The 18,871-nt window shown below is 34.4% G+C and overlaps 1 protein-coding gene across 1 annotated transcript; it reads left to right on the forward strand.

The window, feature by feature from the left end:
* The first annotated feature begins 6,726 nt into the window (after nucleotides 1–6,726).
* On the forward strand, nucleotides 6,727–16,068 carry entpd8 (ectonucleoside triphosphate diphosphohydrolase 8). The gene is made up of 10 exons (XM_051111843.1): nucleotides 6,727–7,046; nucleotides 7,331–7,465; nucleotides 10,836–10,953; nucleotides 11,212–11,362; nucleotides 12,065–12,224; nucleotides 12,627–12,857; nucleotides 13,011–13,277; nucleotides 14,727–14,837; nucleotides 15,019–15,153; nucleotides 15,430–16,068. The coding sequence occupies exons 2-10, from the start codon at nucleotides 7,340–7,342 to the stop codon at nucleotides 15,622–15,624; spliced, it is 1,494 nt and encodes a 497-aa protein (XP_050967800.1). The 5' UTR covers nucleotides 6,727–7,046; nucleotides 7,331–7,339; the 3' UTR covers nucleotides 15,625–16,068.
* Nucleotides 16,069–18,871: the final 2,803 nt, after the last annotated feature.

Genomic DNA, 18,871 nt, shown 5'->3' on the forward strand with positions numbered 1-18,871 from the left:
AGAGTCAATGTGTTCGAAAAACTAAGCTATAAACATAAATCAGTTGATGAGATGAGTGTAAAACAGTGAAGTCAGCATTTCTTCTAAAAGGGTTAAATAGGGTTAAGGGCTAACGCCTACTTTTAAGTATGTGATGATATTGTGAAAGATTTGTGTGCCAGCCCGCAATGCCTTTAGCTACACCACTGCCATCAGCTATTGATAGAGCAGGTGTGGTTCACATTACATTAAATACACAAAATTAGAAGAGTAAATATTATACACTTCACACAATGCATATGCTATGTATTCTGTAATGCACAGCATTGCAGCCTAAATAGAACTGTAATAAATTTGTTTAAGCAGGTAAACAAAGTAAATGTTGAACAAATAATATAAATCGCATTTCTGAGCCTGATTGTGACTGTTCCAGGAAACTGGTCTATTTAAAGAGTCTTCTCCATTGTGAAAAACAAAAGCTGTAGGGATAACATTAAGCTTTGACCTTTACTTTTGTCATAATTATTTTTTGCATAACACAGTCGAAAACGAACACTGTCAAAATTCACTCTTTACATATAAAAACATCATTATTAAATAATTAATGGTTTACATAGTTTAATGCTTACATTCTCAACTCTGGCCCTCTGATCCACTTTCCTGCAGTGTTTAGCTCCAACCCTACCAGTATTTTGGGTCTTCAAGATAGCCAGAAAGTTACAGACGGCTGAGTTTGATGAATATTGGAGCTAAACTCAGGAAGGTGAATCAGAGGGCCAGAGTTAAAAACCTCTGGTTTAAAGTCTCATGCACATTCAATAATCTGACAAAGTGCTGACAGTAAAGGTATAAAGGGGTAACAAGCATAAATCTGGGTGTTGCTTAACAGTTTATGTCCTGTCCTCTGATAAAATACAGTTTATTACATGCAGGGTACAACAGGGCTAAAGGCACACCCTAAGAAAAAATATGCTTTTCATTGCTTCCAAAGTGTATGATTGCAGAAAAATGTATATGTTTGTATTGAACATTTATGGCGCAACAGATTTTGTGCAAAAATTTAGTTTGTTTAAAAATCTTATAAATGTATGAGGTGGCAAGGGGGGCATTTTACCTCACACACGGGTTAAAAGACACACAGTATTGATACAAATACTTTAGCTAAAATCGTGTTTTTTTCTTAATAATGTCTAAGTTAATACTTTTTCAAAACAATCACTTTAGCAAATTTTGTGTTATTTTCTGCTTATTTTGAAGAATTATAAAAGAATTAATTTAAAATCATTAAAATATGTTAATATAAAATACAGAAACATTCTGAAAGCATTGAAGGAGATCCCATAGTAATTTAATATAGATTTACAGTAGTAACAACAAATGATATTTTATTATATGATATGATTAATAGCATGTTTTTAAATATGATGGTTTTATTCTAAACATGGAGATTATATCTGAGATGGACACCGAACATAATATATAATATTAACTGTCTGAATCTAACAATGTGATGTCACCAAATAAATAAGTCAGCCTTCTATTAATTATCATGTTAATTATTGTGCCTTCTAGCAGGGGCGCTTTTTACCCCATATACCATACTTTTACATATTCTTTCATTATTTAAAACATGCTGTTTTAATTATCTTCATATTTATCGCTGGAACAAAAGCAGACCTTCATATTCTCCTTAAAATTACAGGAATAACAAATAATTTTATTCTGTCTAAAGTAAGTTTAAGCATTTAATGTTTAAATAATGGGGTACAATTTAAACAGAATTCATTTGAATAAAAAAAGATGTTCACATCGTATATTAATAATCTGACACACTTGTCAAGTCAAGTCAATTCAAGTCACCTTTTTTTATATAGTGCTTTTAACAATACAGATTGTGTCACTTGTCATAGATTATGGGTCATTAGTCTAATAATGAACTGATGAGTTGAATCATAAGGTTGGACTGACAAGCATTGTTTTAGATTATTCACAGCTACAGCGTACAATGCATCACCAGCTAAAAGTTTAATTCATATAATTGTATTTGCAAAACTATTAGAAAAACATTCATTTTCTTCTAATTATTAGCATGTAGTGCTGAAATCCTGTTGTAATTGTTACAATGGTCACGGGTCAGCGATCTCCATGTAAAACAGACCAAACCGTAAGTTGTAGAGACTTGAAACTTTAAGGGATGGTAGTACTCACACCACCTACAACATGACAAAGGCTCTCCCCAATTGGCCTGATGGGGCACTACAGGGATCAAAAGTATGAAATCGCTCATAACTCCTAAACTGCCAGTCGCAGACTCAAGTGTCTTACGTCGTTGGAATCTTTGGCTCACGCTTGAGAAAACGCATGCATCAGATGTGGCTTTTTGGAAAACCTACTTTTAAGAACTAGTCTTAGGTTTTTCGCCCAATCGGAACCAATCCAATACAGGAAGATTCTCTGGAGAGTGAATATCAATAATTATCAAAAAAATGTGGAACTTTTGACTCGCTTTCGCAAAGGGGCGCCAAAACATTCAAAAGGGGCTGACCACTTTTTGTAAAATGTCTATAACTACTGAACGAAATGAGATATCTCCATCAAACTCAGAACACTTATGTAAGAGCTCAATCTGAGGCCGCAGGACAAAAATCGTGGAGCTTGGCCACTTGGTGGCGCTATAAGAGGGAAAAAACCTTAAAAATGGCTGTAACTGCGCAACCATTTGTCCTACATGAAAATCGGTGTGCACTGTCTTGGTCCGAAATGCCACAAGTGTCTACAAGGACATTTGCGTATCTCAAAAAACATGGACGCCATTGGCTGACGAATTTTGAGCACCTGTCAGACAGGGTTAACGGAGGCCAATCAGAACATTGGTGGGCATGTTCAACTCACGGCCCCAAAGGTCTGTGAAAAAATTTGAAAGAAATCGCCCACTGGGGGGTGATAGCGTTTTTTTCAAGAGCGTAAAGGAGTGTACATTGCATGGTTTTTCGCACATACACGCGATATTCATATCATATCACAGAACTCCTCATCCCGAGAAACTTTGCCTCTTGAATCCACTGTCAATCAAATCATTTGTTAAATGATTGAGAAGATGATTGAAAAACCCTACTTTTGCGAACTAGTCCTAGGTTTTTCGACCTGTAGTACACTGTAGTACAATTCTCTGGACTCTGTAGGTCACTAATGATCAAAATATGTTTGAAATTTACCCTTTTGTGAAGTTGTAAGGGGGTTGTTTAGAAAAGGGGCCTGTCCAAATTTACCCAAAATCCCATAAAGCCTAAAGAAAAACTCAAAACTTCACAAAATCTGTTGAGCACATGCAACAGGTGATTCTAAACAAGCATGCAAAGTTTTAAAGAGATCAGATCACAGCTGGCGATATAACAGGCATAAACGTTACAAAACATAATATTTCTATGTAAAATGATCTGTATTTGCAAAAAAAGGCTTGCTACATGATGTCTTTTTTCATATGTGCTTAAATGCCTTAAAGCACTTGAACCTCAGCAATCGCTGCTTGCAGCTAAATTTCGTATTGCATTTGACCTTTGACATTCCACATCCTGTAGTTTTCCACTGAGGAAAATTATTTGACACAAGGATCCAAACTAATGGTGAAGTGGAATGGAAATGGAACAGAAAATGGAAATGTATTTAAATATGTTCCTGGTTTAGCAGAAGAAGCTTCTTCCTCATCCTAACCCTTATTATGAAATGTGCTGTACAAATAGTACTGCATTGAATAGTTTGAACTGAATGTAAATATACTGTACATTGATGATGTCATACTTTGTACAAATACACCCTTATTGTTCAACCTTTTCTTAATATTTCATCAGACAGGAGCATAAGGCATCAAAAGAACCTGCTTCAAAGATCCTTTTTACAGTTTGACATGAATTCTAGAGCTTTAAAATAGGTTTGTAATTGTTTTCCTTCCATTTTTTTGGCATATACATTTCAGTGCATTTAAGTTACGTAACAAAGCTGTCACCAAGCAAAACCACAAGGATATGACAGAGTATAATGACATTTAATCTAATAATGCCCTTTATTTGCTTAGAATCACTACATAATATATATTATAAGGGTGGAGGAATTCACATGTCAAATTAGTAACATTGCTAAATGTGACTAATTAAGAAAATACAGGTCAATAACAGGTCATCAAGAAGTCACCAGGCATCTGCCCAACTTGTTGTGCAGATGATTTTGCTGCTCAAAATGAACCGAAACTCATGTGGCTCAAGCAATGAGTCTTAAACCTGTTGACAATGTCACGGTCCTCACAGGATTATCGAACAGACATTTATGCACCTGCCATTTACTGCTATTACTTATCTCTATTGTTTGCAGGCTTGAATGTTCAAAACATGAACATCTGAACACATTAGGGAGTGAGCAACAGGTGTGATTGCGTGCTTGAGAACAACAGCTTATGACACCAGAAGGTATTCATACCTGATTTAAGCGGTGATTTACGATACGTCCTGACCGAACTGCGTCTTTTTTCACGCTAATTTAAAATTGAGCGTGACCGTGAGCAATTAGTTTTCTTTGTGTGGAAATACATGGTTAGCTGCAAATCCCTCAATCAGGATGCTGAGGTGATTAAGCTAAAAGGACAAACGGGAGTGTTTGTCACAAGTTCCGAATCTAATCAGCCATTTCCATAGAAATGCAAAGTAAGAGTTTGTTTATGATAGTGATGTGTTATCCAAGTAACACTTTAGATTATGCAACACTATTCAGTATAAACTAGTTACTTATTAGAATGCATATTACTAGCATATTGGCTGTTTATTAGTACTACATGCGCATAGTAATGCCTTATTCATGACCATATTCTAAATCTCTTAATCCCTTAACCCTACTTAAACATACAGTTGAAGTCAAAGTGTTAATTATTTTAACAAAATAAGAGGGATTATACAAAATGGATTTTTTTTTTTATTTAGTACTGACCTGAATATGCATAAAAGGCGTTTACATGTGTATTCAAACCCTTTCCAGCAATGACTGTATGATCCTGAGATCCATCTTTTCACACTGAAGACAACTGAGGGACTCACATGCAACTATTATAGAAGGTTCAAATGTTCACTGATGCTCCAGAAGGAAAAATGATGCATTAAGAGCCAGGGTGTAAACTTTTGAACAGAATGAAGATGTGTGCATTTTTCTTAATTAGACTAAATATTACATATTTTTTTTCATTTAGTACTGCCTTTCAGAAGCTACAGAAGATTACATGTTTCCCAGAAGACAAAATAAGTGAAATTTACCCTGGTCTTTAAATTCCAAAAGTTTTCACCCCCAGCTCTTAATGCATTGTGTTTCCTTCTGAAGCATCAGTGAGCGTTTAAATCTTCTGTAATAGTTGCATATGAGTCCCTCAGTCGTCAAAAGATGGATCTCAAAATCATACAGTCATTGTTGGAAAAGGTTCAAATACACAAAAATGCTGAAAAACCAAAGAATTTGTTGGACCTGAAGGATTTTTCTGAAGAACAGCGGGCAGTTTAATTGTTCAGGACAAACAAGGGACTCATGAAGAACTATCACTATAAAAAAAAGACAGCAGTGGATCATTCAGGTAACAACACAGTATTAAGAATCAAGCGTATGTAAACTTTTAAACAAGGTCATTTTTTTTTAATTCACCTACTATTTTCTAGTGTGGATTATATGTAAATGGTGAAATATCATATTCAGGTCTGTACTTATTAAAAAATATCATACATTTTGTATGATCTCTCTTATTTTGGTAAAATAATTACCATTTTGCAGATTCTGCAAGGTGTATGTAAACTTTTGACTTCAGCTGTAACTACAATTTTATCTTATTTACTGTCAATAGGAAGTAATTACAAGTTTATTGAGGGCCAGTAAAGGAAACATCCATTCACCAACCAACTACTACTGAGTTTTGAATCATTTATTTATTTGTTTGTTTGTTTATTAAGAAAGAAAGAACTGATTTCGAGAAAAAAAATGGATCAATATATTTTAACATTTAATTTAGAATTTACTGGTGTTGCTGGTTGCAATGTATTGGTGGACATTTAAAGGACTATTAAAAGTACACAGAGTATTTGCAATTTAAGGATATTTTGAAGAATGTTTCGACTTGTGGGCCAAGTTTCAAAGTATCATCAAAACATAATCTTTTTTTCAAATAACATTTTTATTTTTCCGGGGTTTCACAGAAAAATCTTTGGTTTGCCAGTTCACAAGTAGTTAATGACTAAGTGGAAAAGATGAGGTTTGATTATATTACATTTCTAAGAGATAACGATAGAGATACTGGTTTTCATGATTGCAGTGTATGCTGAGTCATTTTGCTTCACTTGAATTTACTCAACTCTCGTTATTTCTAGTAAATACTTTGAATTTTCAATTTTAAACACATTTATTCTAAGACTAACAATCAGCGTAGTTTAACCAAATTTCATAACACTGTGAAAGAGGTTTCATCCAGGTACAACATTCTTCTAAAAATGGAAAAAATGTGCCTTTCAGTAAAACCCATCTGTGAAAAATTGGTGTTGTGCTCTAACTACGCTCTTAACCCAAGGACTTTAACACAACAGAGTCAAAGAGAGATTAGTTATTAAGTAACAGTTGTTATTGGTGAATGAGGTTAGTGTATGTTTTGGGTTTTATTCAGATAAGGAATTTTATCAGTTCCCACAAATGAAAGAACATACTGGAGGACATACCAAATTCTTTAAGAAAACTTCATGTAAATTAGTTAACTTACGATACTGATATATAAAAATGAGAGAGGATATTTGGTCCAATAAAGCTTTGAGGTTGTAAACCAGGGTGTGTGTTTGTGAGTGTGTGTAGTGTAGTACCTAACTGTGTGTGAAAGAGGAAGTGTGTGTAATGAGCTGAAGATATACAGGGGGAGTGGGAGTATAACTTCAGTTCCCAGAGGTCCCGGCTGGAGTAAAGGCGTGGAGGTATCAACGGTGCACTTACCTGTCTTTAATATACAGCCACGGAGTCCACATTAAGAAAGTTTATCTGGAAGGTAAAGGAGAGGGAACAAGGTAAGACACTTGCTTTCTCTCCGATCTGTTACTTTTATGTGTCTCTACCAATTAGCTTTAAAACACCAGAGATTAATCGCAGATCTTAATTAATAACTGATTCTCTTGAACTTGTAGAATTGTAGACTTGACTGAGCATGATGTGAAGTGTAAACAAAGCTATGACAAATTACTGGGTCTAAACCAGGATTTGACTATTTAACTTTGGCATGCATAAAATCAACTTTACATAGTGTAGGATCAACATTGAACCTGTAATGCTTATTTGTTTTGTTTCTGGACAGATCGCAGACATGGGAATTCAGATGAAAGCTTTATTGCTGGGTACTGCATTGGCAGCCGTAGCTTGTACAACCATCATCGCTTTGATTCTCTCTCTTGCTAATCATCAGACTTTGGAAATGCCATACTCAACACAGGTGCAAAAATTACACATCAGTTATATGATATGGTTTTGAATAGCTTTTTAATAAATTAATGCGGTTCTATAAGAAGTAAGTCTGTCTGAGTTTTAAAAGTAAACCCTAGGTGATATTTTTTTTTTGTCTGCTTGCAGTGCCTGTTGTTTTTTAAAAGTAGATCATCTGAACAGGTGTCAATATTTGCTTAATCAGATATTACAATAAATATATATTGGCAGTTGTAGATGTGACTTTAGTCATTCCTAGAAATTAGCTGTCTTTAAAACATTTTTCAAAACTTTATTTTTTACTTTTCAAAGGTCACAGTTTAAACTCTAAAGGATTTTTTTTAAATTTCATGACTGCTTTCTTAGAGGGCAAAGACAGGAAAGTGAGGGCTAAAAACCTTCTAAAACATACTTCAAAAATTATAATGTGATTAAATGTAGGCCTATAGTTCACAGCTAACAATACAAATTTCAAGTTAAAATGTTAGTGTATTAGTATTTGTTGAAATTTACATTGTGAATAAATTCGGTAACACTCAATTCTCATTATTAACAAAGTAGTAACTATGAGTATTGCCTCAATAAATTTGCTTCTTATTAACGATTAGTAAGGTAGCTGTTTCACGAGTTCACGCTTACATATAATTAGCCGGAGTATAGTAATGCATATTTGGCGTGCTGTCCGGGGAAGGGCTCCGAGCTCCTCCCTAGGTGCAGTGTTAAAAATTTAGATTCAGACCTCTTTAGAGACTTTTTTCCAAAAAAGCGCCTAGCGACAAATCTAGCGACTTCTTGGACGAACCTTGTTTAGTTTCTGAGGCTCTCAGGTACCGCCGCACGAGCGCGAGGTCGTGCTTTCCCTGCGCGCGCACACCTCTCTCTCTCTCTCTCTCTCTCTCTCTCTCTCTCTCTCTCTCTCTCTCTCTCTCTCTAACTGCGTCTGCTCTGTTCAGCGAGCGGCAGAAGAGCAGCGGTTTCAGTTAAAAAAGATATTCTGTTGCTTGTCGTGATTATGCTTCAGGATTTTAGTGTAGACTAATATCTTCGTCTTGGAGAGCTGGTAATGTAGTCTTAATGGTCCGCGTTTCAGTCAATATTTTATATTCATCCCGTTGTCTGACGACAGAAACAGTAACATGTATCAATATAATTATGAAATATGTCTATGAAAACAGTTTTATTGAGAATTTGGCTGTATTAAAATGCAGTACGTGAGCCCAGAGAGGCAAACCAGTACGACACACTGACGTCATGGATATGCTAATTAGCGTACGACGTCATCTAGCGACATTTGGCGACTTTTTGGCGGGGTGTAGCTACTTTCCATTGAAAGAAGTTGGCAACACTGCCTAGGTATAGTGAGAACTCGGAGTGAGGAGATGGGGTGGTGGAGGGATGCTGATAAACCGTCAAAAGGATAGAGGTCAGTCAGCTGTATTTGAATCTATGGCGTTGATTAGCTTGATTGAGCTCCTGTTGTGTTAATTAGGTTAGGTATCTGACGCTTTAAAAGTACCAATAAACAGCCAGTTCATGATGTCCAATGCAAAATTAAGTTTTTATTACGTGAGAACAGAAGAAAGTGTGGAGGGATATTTAGGGATGTGCCCAAATAGTGAATGCGTATTCGGAAAGGCACGGAAAACGAATAACGTGTTCGGCAAAGGAACATGGTTAGCCGCTTGCTGGCGGTAGCCCGTTATATTGCAGTACATAAAATTTCACTTACCACATAAATAGAGTAAGGAGAGATGACTGATAAGACGGCGAATGATTTTCAGATCCTGAGCACCGCTGACATCTAATCAAATTTTACTATTTTATTTTACTATTTAATAGAACTGCTTTCTGTTTGAATATATTTTTGAATGTAATTTATTCCTGTGATCAAAGTTGAGTTTTCAGTAGCATTACTCCAGTCACATAATCCTTCAGAAATCATTCTAATATTCTGATTTGCTGTTCAAGATTTTTTTTATTGTCATTATCAATATATATTTTTTTAATGTAGGTTTTGATATATACAGGGTTTTTACAAAACCAAAACATCATAATCTGTACATTTAACAAGAAAAATAAACAAATAATATGAATATAAACATAAAAATTATAATAATAATAAAAAAAAGACAAATAAATGAGTAAATATATCAATATAAAAACAGAAATCAGTATAGCCATAAAAAAAAAAAACAATACAATAAGGTAGCCTTTCAACCACGCTAAATTCTGGATTCCCAAAGTTAAAAATCATGTTTCTTTTACCCCCAGATAAATGAGAAAAGGGTCCCATACCTTATAGAAATTGAAAGGTTTGTCCTTTAATGCGGTAGAAAAGGCTTCATAGGGAATTAGATTTTTAGCTGTGTTTATCCACTGAATAATTGACGGTGTTTGATCTGTTATCCAACATAAAAGTATGCATTTGCGAGCACAGTACAAGAGAATTTGGAGAAGGTGAATCCCTTGGAATTTGAAGGAAAATTCCTGACTTAGGAAATGCCTAGTAAACATGCTTTTGGTCCGAGTTGTAACGGACAGCGGAATATATTCTCAGGTTCCTTTAGGACGCCCATCCAGAATTGTTGGATCTTCATACAATTCCAAAAACAATGAATAAGGGTTCCCTCTGATCCTTTGTCATTATCAATATTTAAAACCATTAAATACATTTTTTAAAAACCTTTGTAACATTATAAACTACACCATTCAAAAGCTTGGAGTTTTTTATTTATTTATTTACTTATTTTATTTTTTGGAAAGCAATGATAGAAATTAAATTGATCAAAAATGATGATGGAGAGATTCATAATGTTACAAAAGTTTTCAATTTTAGATAAATGCTGTTCTTTAACTTCCTATTGTTTTTGCTGTACTTTGGATCAAATTAATGCAAGCTTGGTGAGCAGAAGAGACTTCTTTAAAAAACATGAAACAACTTACTGTCCAAAACTTTTGACTGGTAGTGTATATCAAAACAGCTCCATATTTAACAAAGCACATACAAAAGACCTGAACTTGAAACACTGAAACCTGTTTTACAGAATATAAAATTTGTTGTGCATAACCCCTCTTATGTATTTCACACATCATTTACACTCTCACAAAATAATCCATGGTAAAAACATCTAACAACATTAAAAATATATAATTTAAGACCACAAGTATACCAAACAACTATATAAATTTCACACAATTCCTCAACACAAATTATGTTCATTAATCCTGTGGTACAACATGAATGTGATAGTAACTATCAGATGTTTTCTCTCAGGATGTGTGTGTTTCTCTCAGGAAAGTAAGCACACCCCAATAATCAAGTAATCAAGTCCAAATTTATTCATCTATCTAAGATTTATTTATCTTTCTGACTTCCTCAGTATGGCATTGTGTTTGATGCCGGCTCCACTCACACCGCCCTCTTCCTGTACCAGTGGCTGGGGAACAAAGAAAACAACACTGGAATAGTCTCTCAAAAACAGAGCTGTGATGTGGATGGTGAGTACAGTGCTGAAAACTTCCTTGTTCCCTAACATTATAACACCAGTTAAATTAGGTTATGTCTAATTAAGCAGAATCAAATTTTTTTATTTAATATTACTGTATTCAAAGAGATTTCAACACAGCCATCACAAAAATTCACATGGTCTAAAACAAATTTATTATGGCCTGGATCCCAGTCCCTTGTGCCCAATAAGAAGACTATACATATATATAAATGTGTACTCAAGTTTTAACTGTCAAAACATTTTTTAGGTGATGGCATATCCAGCTATGTAAATAACCCTCCGGCAGCTGGAGAAAGTCTTAAGAAATGCTTGGATGTTGCCAAGGCAGCAATACCTGAAGGAAAGCAGAAAACTACACCTGTGTACCTTGGTGCCACTGCTGGCATGCGGCTTCTTAGGTGACTGTACTTATTAATAATTTCCTGATGTGTCAAAAGTTTACATACACCTTGCAGAATCTGCAAAATGTTAAATATTTTACCAAAATAAGAGGGATTATTCAAAATGCATGTTATTTTGTATTTAGTACTGACCTGAATAAGATGCTTTACATAAAGACGTTTACATATAGTCCACAGGAGAAAATAATAGTTGAATTTATAAAAATGATCCCGTTTAAAAGTTTACATATGCTTGATTCTTAATACTGTGTTGTTACCTGAATGATACAGATGTTTTTTTTTGTTTTGTTTTTTTTATAGTGAGAGTTTAAAAGAGTTGAAAATCCTTCAGGCCACACAATTCTTTTGTTTTTTCAGGATTTTTGTGTATTTGAACCCTTTCGAACAATGACTGTATGATTTTGAGACCCATCTTTTCGCACTAAGAACAACTGAGGCACTTATATATAACTATTACAGAAAGAAGGAAGGAAAATCTATGTGTTAAGAGCCAGGGGTGTAAACTTTTGAACAGAATGAATGTGTACATTTTTCTTCTTTAGCCTAAATATCATGCATTTTGCATGGTCCTTCTTATTTTGGTAAAATAATTAACATTTTGCAGATTTTAACCTCAACTGTAAATGGTAAAATATTTGGCCATATTTGAAGAAATTATTAGTAAACTGAATTACATTAATCTTTACATTGGTTTCACAGCGTAGAGAACAAAAGTTCAGCAGACAGCATTCTTGCAGAGGTCACCAAAACAATCCAAAGTTATCCATTTGATTTTCGAGGGGCTAGAATACTTTCTGGCATGGAGGAGGGGGCTTATGGCTGGATCACCATCAACTATCTCTTGGAGAAATTTATCAAGGTAAATATTTATATTTAATGAATAAATAAAACCAACAATGCAATCATTTTAAAGGGGACATCGGATGCTAAATTCACTTTTACATGCTGTTTGCATATAAATGTGTCTTAGCAGTGTGTGGAAAACAACCACCCTACAATGATAAAAAATGTTGCAGACATTTCATTAAGACCCTAAGGAATCATACCCACTTGTGGAAAATGGGCATCCAATGTCCCCTTTAAACTGAAATCATCTCAGATCCTAAAGGTCACTGAACATAGGTACAGTGGAAGCTTAATACTATATTCAGTCTTGCTTTTTGTTGTTTTGACAACATAGACTCAGTTAAGTAAGTCAATCAACAGTAGAAAAGCTACTTAATCACTCTTAATCACTTCTTCTTTCTCTTTTTTTTGGCAGCACACATTTGAGGGCCAGTGGATCCACCCTAATACAGGAAAGATCCTCGGAGCTCTAGATCTCGGTGGCTCATCGACACAGATCGCATTCACCCCAAAAGAACCAGTGAAAAACCCAGATTCATCTTTTAATCTCCAGCTGTACGGGTACAAGTATGAGTTGTACACACACAGCTACTTGTGCTACGGCCAGGACCAGGCTTTGAGGCAACTTCAGGTTTACCTTCACAAGGTTGGTTTTTTTAAAGGTTCACTTGCATAATTCAGTTGATTATCCCTATGTAGGTTTTGCCATAATAGTTTTAGCACAAGGGTTTTAATGTATGGGTTTGAAAAGAAAGTGGACACAACTGAATGTCTGATATGGTGTCTTTGCTTCATCTAGACTGCTGGATCATCATCTGTTATCAGTCACCCATGTTACCATGTTGGATATAGCCTTAATCTTACTTTGAATGACCTTTACAACTCCCCTTGTGTGGTCAAACCAAGCAATTTTAACCCCAAGGCTACAGTCCTTTTCTCAGGAACGAGTAATTCATCCCTCTGTCTTTCTCTAATGGAGAACATTGTTAACCTCACCGACTGTGCATATTCACCAGACTGTGGCTTCAACGGTGTCTATCAGCCCCCAGTCAATGGCGAATTCTTCGTAAGTGTTTCTTTCTAATTTCTTCATTTATTACTAGTAGGAAATGAAAACAAAATTATTGTTAGGAGATATATAGTTACACAAAACAAAACTTTTTTTGTATGTATTTTATAAGCCTAATATGGATATGAAAATACATAAACATTGCACCAATATTTGATAGATTGCAACTTTTCTTGCCACTCCAAAATACTGAATTATTAGGTAAATATTTGTAACCCTGGACCACAAAACCAGTCATAAGGGTCAATTTTTTGAAACTCAGATTTATACATCATCTGAAAGCTCAATGAATAAGCTTTCCATTGATTTGTGGTTTGTTTACGTTGGACAATATTTGGCCAAGATAAAAAATCTGTAATCTGGGGTTGTAAAAATCTAAATATTGAGAAAATCGCCTTTAAATTTGTCCAAATGAAGTTTTTAGCAATGCAAATTACTATTTCAAAAATTAAGTTTTGATATATTTACATTGGGAAATTTATTAAATGTCTTCATGGAACATGATATCCTAATGACTTTTAGCATAAAAGAAAAATCGATAATTTTAACCAATACAATGTATTGTTGGCTATTGCTACAAATATACCCATGCTACTTAAGACTGGTTTTGTGGTCCAGGGTCACATCTTACTTAAGTTGCGAATGTGAATTGCACTGTAAAAAACAATTTGTTGAATCAACTTAAAATAATTTGTTACCTGGCTGCCTTCAAATTTTAAGTTCAACTCAAAACAGTTTAGTCAACTTGAAATGTTAAGTTGTACTAGTGACAACTTAGAAATTTGAGTTGATTCAACACAAAATTTTAAGGCAGTCGGGTAACAAACCCAGCTTTTAAGTTTAACAAACCAAATTTTAGTTTAGTCAACACAAATATCTAAGTTTTCACTTAGTACAACTTAACATTTCAGTTTGACTAAACTTATTTGAGTTGGCTGAACTTAATTTTAAGGCAGCAGGGTAACAAATTATTTTAAGTTGACTCAACAAATTTTGTTTTATTGTTTTTACAGTGCTGTCTTAATGATGTAATTAAAATACTTATCGCGAAATAATGTCAAAAAACATATTTCTCCTAGCGGACTACATGCAGAGAGAACATGGGCTTCAAAGCGAACATTTTATTTGATTCAAAAACAGATGACTCTTAAGAGTCAGTTCTTTTTGGTAAATCAAAAACATTACCAGTAAAGTCTCATTCCTGAAAAAATGTCTCTTGTGAGACTCTTATTAAGAATGATTCTTTTAATGAATATTAAAAAAAACAAAAACAAGTTATCGCTTTGACAAATCCTTCACGCAACTGAATCTATGAGTGCGGTTACTAAATCGACACACACAGAATTTTAAGTAATGTTCAAATAAATTTTTTTCTCCACTATACTTTTTTTGCTTGAACTCATGCTTTGAAATAACTAAGATGGCTATATTGTATGTCCATCTCAGGCTTTTTCTGCATACTTCTACACCTTTGATTTCCTTGGACTTGCCCCAAAAGCTCCACTGATTCGAGTTCTTTCCACTATTGAGACTCACTGCAACAAAACCTGGACCGATGTGAGTCACTGTGACACAGACACTAATTGTAATCCCACATATACAGTAAAAATACAATAAAAAGCTTGGTGCGAAGAAAACTGGTCAAGTAAATCACAAGTAAATTTGATAATGCCGGTGTCATCTTTTGTAATACTGATTCTTAAAGTTGTGTTTATGACTGTTATTTTTTTTTCTGCAGCTTACCGCTGAAAATCCAACCATTAAGGCAAAATATCTGAAAGATTATTGTGCGTCTGCTCATTATATTATGACTATTCTCCTGAAAGGATACAAGTTCAGTAACACCTGGGATCAAATCTCTTTTGAGAAACGGGTAGGATTTCATCAGGTTAAATTATTAGCAATTCATATGGTTCAGTGATTCATAAGGTTACTTGCATTGCTCAAGAGCCCAATGGAAGTAACTCATAAACAGACAGCACGTCATGTGCTCAACCTAACATAAACAAGTATAATAGATGACCTCTGCTCCATACGTATGAGGAAACCTCTTACTTCGGGGAATCTCCTTGTATATGACCTTTTTTTAACTTCTTCATTAGTGTGATGTGGGCATTTGTACTCAAATAAGATTGTATGATGGTTACAGGTTGCAGACACGGATATTGGTTGGACTTTGGGATACATGCTGAACCTGACCAACATGATTCCTTCTGAACCTTCCAGAGCGGTGACAGGGGTGCCGCACAGTCAATGGCCAGCTCAGATTTTCTTCATCGTATTTGCTGTTCTCCTCAGTCTAATTATTATAGCCATTCTGTTTGTCCGTGATCTAAGCCACTAAGTTGTGTGTACATATTAATATTTATTTCTTATATTTCAGACACCAAGTAACTCTTTTGACTACTGCTTGAGATGTGATTAGAGATGTTTTGACAAAGACCTCAGAAACTGTGAAATAATCTGTGCTTTATAACATTCTCATGAGAAAAATTACATGAAGTGTCTTTTGTTTTTCTTAACATTTTGTACCAGTTGTGGCAAAATGTAGCTTTTTTGAGTTATTTAAAGTAGTGTCTTGTTTTGAAAGCTGACTAGTACCTCAATGATTTAGTCTGTGCTAACTAATAATTCATGAAACTAAGTTACAGAGATTTTTCAGACATTCATAAACTGAATTGTAAGGGTACAGGGTTTTTATTTATTTGTTTATATTCATTTTCACCTCCACTCAGCACTTACAGCTGGACTTAAAGCACTTAACAGACATTAAATAAATGTATAATTATATTATTATGTGTGAAACCATTATTGTACTTTGTACATATTTATAAAATACAGAAATGACATTCTTCAAAAGCAACAATATATAAGCAGCTTATTTTTTGCCTTTGCTTTTAACGAAGTGTTTGTACACTACCTTCAAAAGTTTGGGGTTGGTAAGATTTTTAGTTTTCGTTTTTTAAAACGTAAAATCTGCTATGCTCACAAGACTGTTTATAAAAATGTTTTATAAAAAATTTATGAATTTTAAATCTTTTTAGGATTCTTTAATATATAGAATATGTAAAAAAAACTACTGATTTTTTTATATTAACATCATGAGTCTTTACTGTCACCTTTGATCAATTTAATGCATTCTTGCTGATTAACATAATGTCTACAAAAAATATCTTATACCCTCAACTTTTGAATGGTCGTGCATCTGTGTGTGTGAGAGTCTGTTTTCAACAGCAACCAGATTTCTTCTGTGGTGCTTCTCTTCTCAATGATGCATGTTTCTCCTTCTGAGACTTGCGCTGCTGTGCTAACAACCTAGCAGCAAGAAGAAATTCATCTTAATGCATGGACTGAAAACTCATACATACTAAACAAGTAATAACAGGTCTGATGTGTTTTGTTAGTTTTGAGTCTTACTCTGCAAGAGTTCTCATGGATTCTGATACATTTGCCCCGGTTGCAGCACTGCACTCCATGAAATGCATGTTATACTCCTGATGAAGGAAAAATACAACCAAACTTTTAGTAAAAACTTAAGGAAACTTAAGGAAAAACAATCAGACAGTACTTTCAGGATCACAATGAACTCTTACTCTGGCCAGATCCGCCCCTTCCTGAATCTGGACTTGACGCGCTACAGAATCATTTTTGTTTCCAAGCAACATCATGATGGCATCATCAGGAGCCCTTTCCTGTGTAACATTGTCATAGTACAATTTAAGGAAGGGGATATTTCCATATATTTTAACTAAAATATAAGGAAAATGAAAAAATGAAAACATTAGCTACCCGAGCTCGAGAGATCCAATCTCGAACAGAAACAAAACTGTTTGAAGATGTGATTTCATACATGAACAGAAGCCCATCAGCCCTGTGGAACACTTGTGTGGTGATGCTGTGAAACCTTAAAAAGATTTTTTGGGTTTAATTACACACCAACAAACAACTTTTTTTTATGTAGTATTATTTTGTTCTGAGGTCTTACCTTTCTTGACCTGCTGTGTCCCAAATTTGTAGTTTAACAATTTTGTCAGCCAGAGCAACAGTCTGTACACAGGTGTCAACACCTGGGTGCAAAATACACAAGTTTTTAAAATAAAATGATGGGAATAAACAAAATTTTAGTATAGTTTTGCAAATTTTTTGTGCTTGTGTACTTATGTTTTAGTATGCAAGTTAAAATTCTGTAATGTCATGTGGTCGCTACCAAAACATTACTGTCATTACCGAAAATGTGCAGTCACGATCGAAACATTGGATGTTTTGTCAAAAACAAAATATAGTGAAATATTAACTAAGATGTTATGATAGTGTTTTGTTCAGTGTATATTCAAACTAATGAATCCTTAACTTTGAAATCAGTATGATCAACGTTTTGCTTTTTGCAAAGAAAAATTGGATTCAAAATACAACAAATCTTATAAATCACACATGAAATATTTTTAAAATTGTAATTGTTATTGATTTACCACTGAAAACTTTTTAATAAAATAGCAAAAATATATATTTACAAGGTAGATGTAAGCAAAAATCTTAAAAGGTCAATGTAACCCTTCTTACTAAATTATATATTACTGTGTTTCGGTAGTGACAAATTTGGGGAGAGGACAAATATTCCAAAACTTCTGAAAATACAATATGAGAAATAACTGCACATTTACTAGAATTGTGTACCTTGAATATAATACAATTTGCATACATACAAAATCAAAACATCAAGATGTTCTGATCTCTGACTTGACACTAATTCTTGAGAATGGCCCATAAATTTATATATTTGGAACCTTATCATTTTTCTTCCTAGAAACAGTTTATTTCTATTAAGCAGCACAACTGTTAATAGCACAACATTGATAATAATAAGAAAAGTTTTATTAAGAGTCAAATCAGCATATTAGAAAAATTTCTGAAACATCATGTGACACTGAAGACTGGAGTAATGACATCACAGGAATAAATTACATTAAAATACAAAACAGCAGTTATTTAAAATTGTAATAAACTGTATTTTTGATGAGCACAAGATACTTTTTTTCCAAAAATCTTGCTGACTCACCAATAGTAGAGCGGTAATCCTCAGTGAACTGCCCTTCATGGAAACGTCTTATAAAGGAAGTCTTACCCACACAGCTGTTTCCCACCATGACAATGTTAAACTGAACTACATCAGCATCTGAAACTGTTTGACAGGGTTTGTGTTTAGATGAGATATTAAACTGGATAAGAGGACACAATTAAATGAATGAATTAAAAGAATTTAAAAAATAATTACATGACAATCTTTTAGCACAGGGGTGCTCAACCCTGGTCCTGGAGATAGACTTTCCTGCAGGGTTCAGCTCCAACCCTGACCAAACACACCTGAACCAGCTTATTAGGATCTGAAGGAGCACTTGATAATTACAGACAGGTGTGTTTGATTAGGGTTGGAAATAAACTCTGCAGGAAGGTCGATCTCCAGGAACAGGGTTGGGCACCCCTGTTTTAGCACTTTACTCACTTCTGTTCTTTAAATTTACTGTCTGCTTAGCTCCAGTGATTCTGTCATGTTTTATGGTTTGTTCCAAAGAAACGAGACCAGCACCGGTGCC

This window comes from Labeo rohita, chromosome 6 (assembly GCF_022985175.1).
Source record: "Labeo rohita strain BAU-BD-2019 chromosome 6, IGBB_LRoh.1.0, whole genome shotgun sequence".
Classification (NCBI taxonomy): Eukaryota; Metazoa; Chordata; class Actinopteri; order Cypriniformes; family Cyprinidae; genus Labeo; species Labeo rohita.

Coding starts and splice junctions, on each gene's coding strand:
- entpd8 (XM_051111843.1), top strand. CDS start 7,340: ATGGGAATTCAGATGAAAGCTTTATTGCTGGGTACTGCATTGGCAGCC. Junction 7,466..10,835: donor AAATGCCATACTCAACACAG/GTGCAAAAATTA, acceptor TGACTTCCTCAG/TATGGCATTGTGTTTGATGC. Junction 12,858..13,010: donor TTCAGGTTTACCTTCACAAG/GTTGGTTTTTTT, acceptor TGCTTCATCTAG/ACTGCTGGATCATCATCTGT.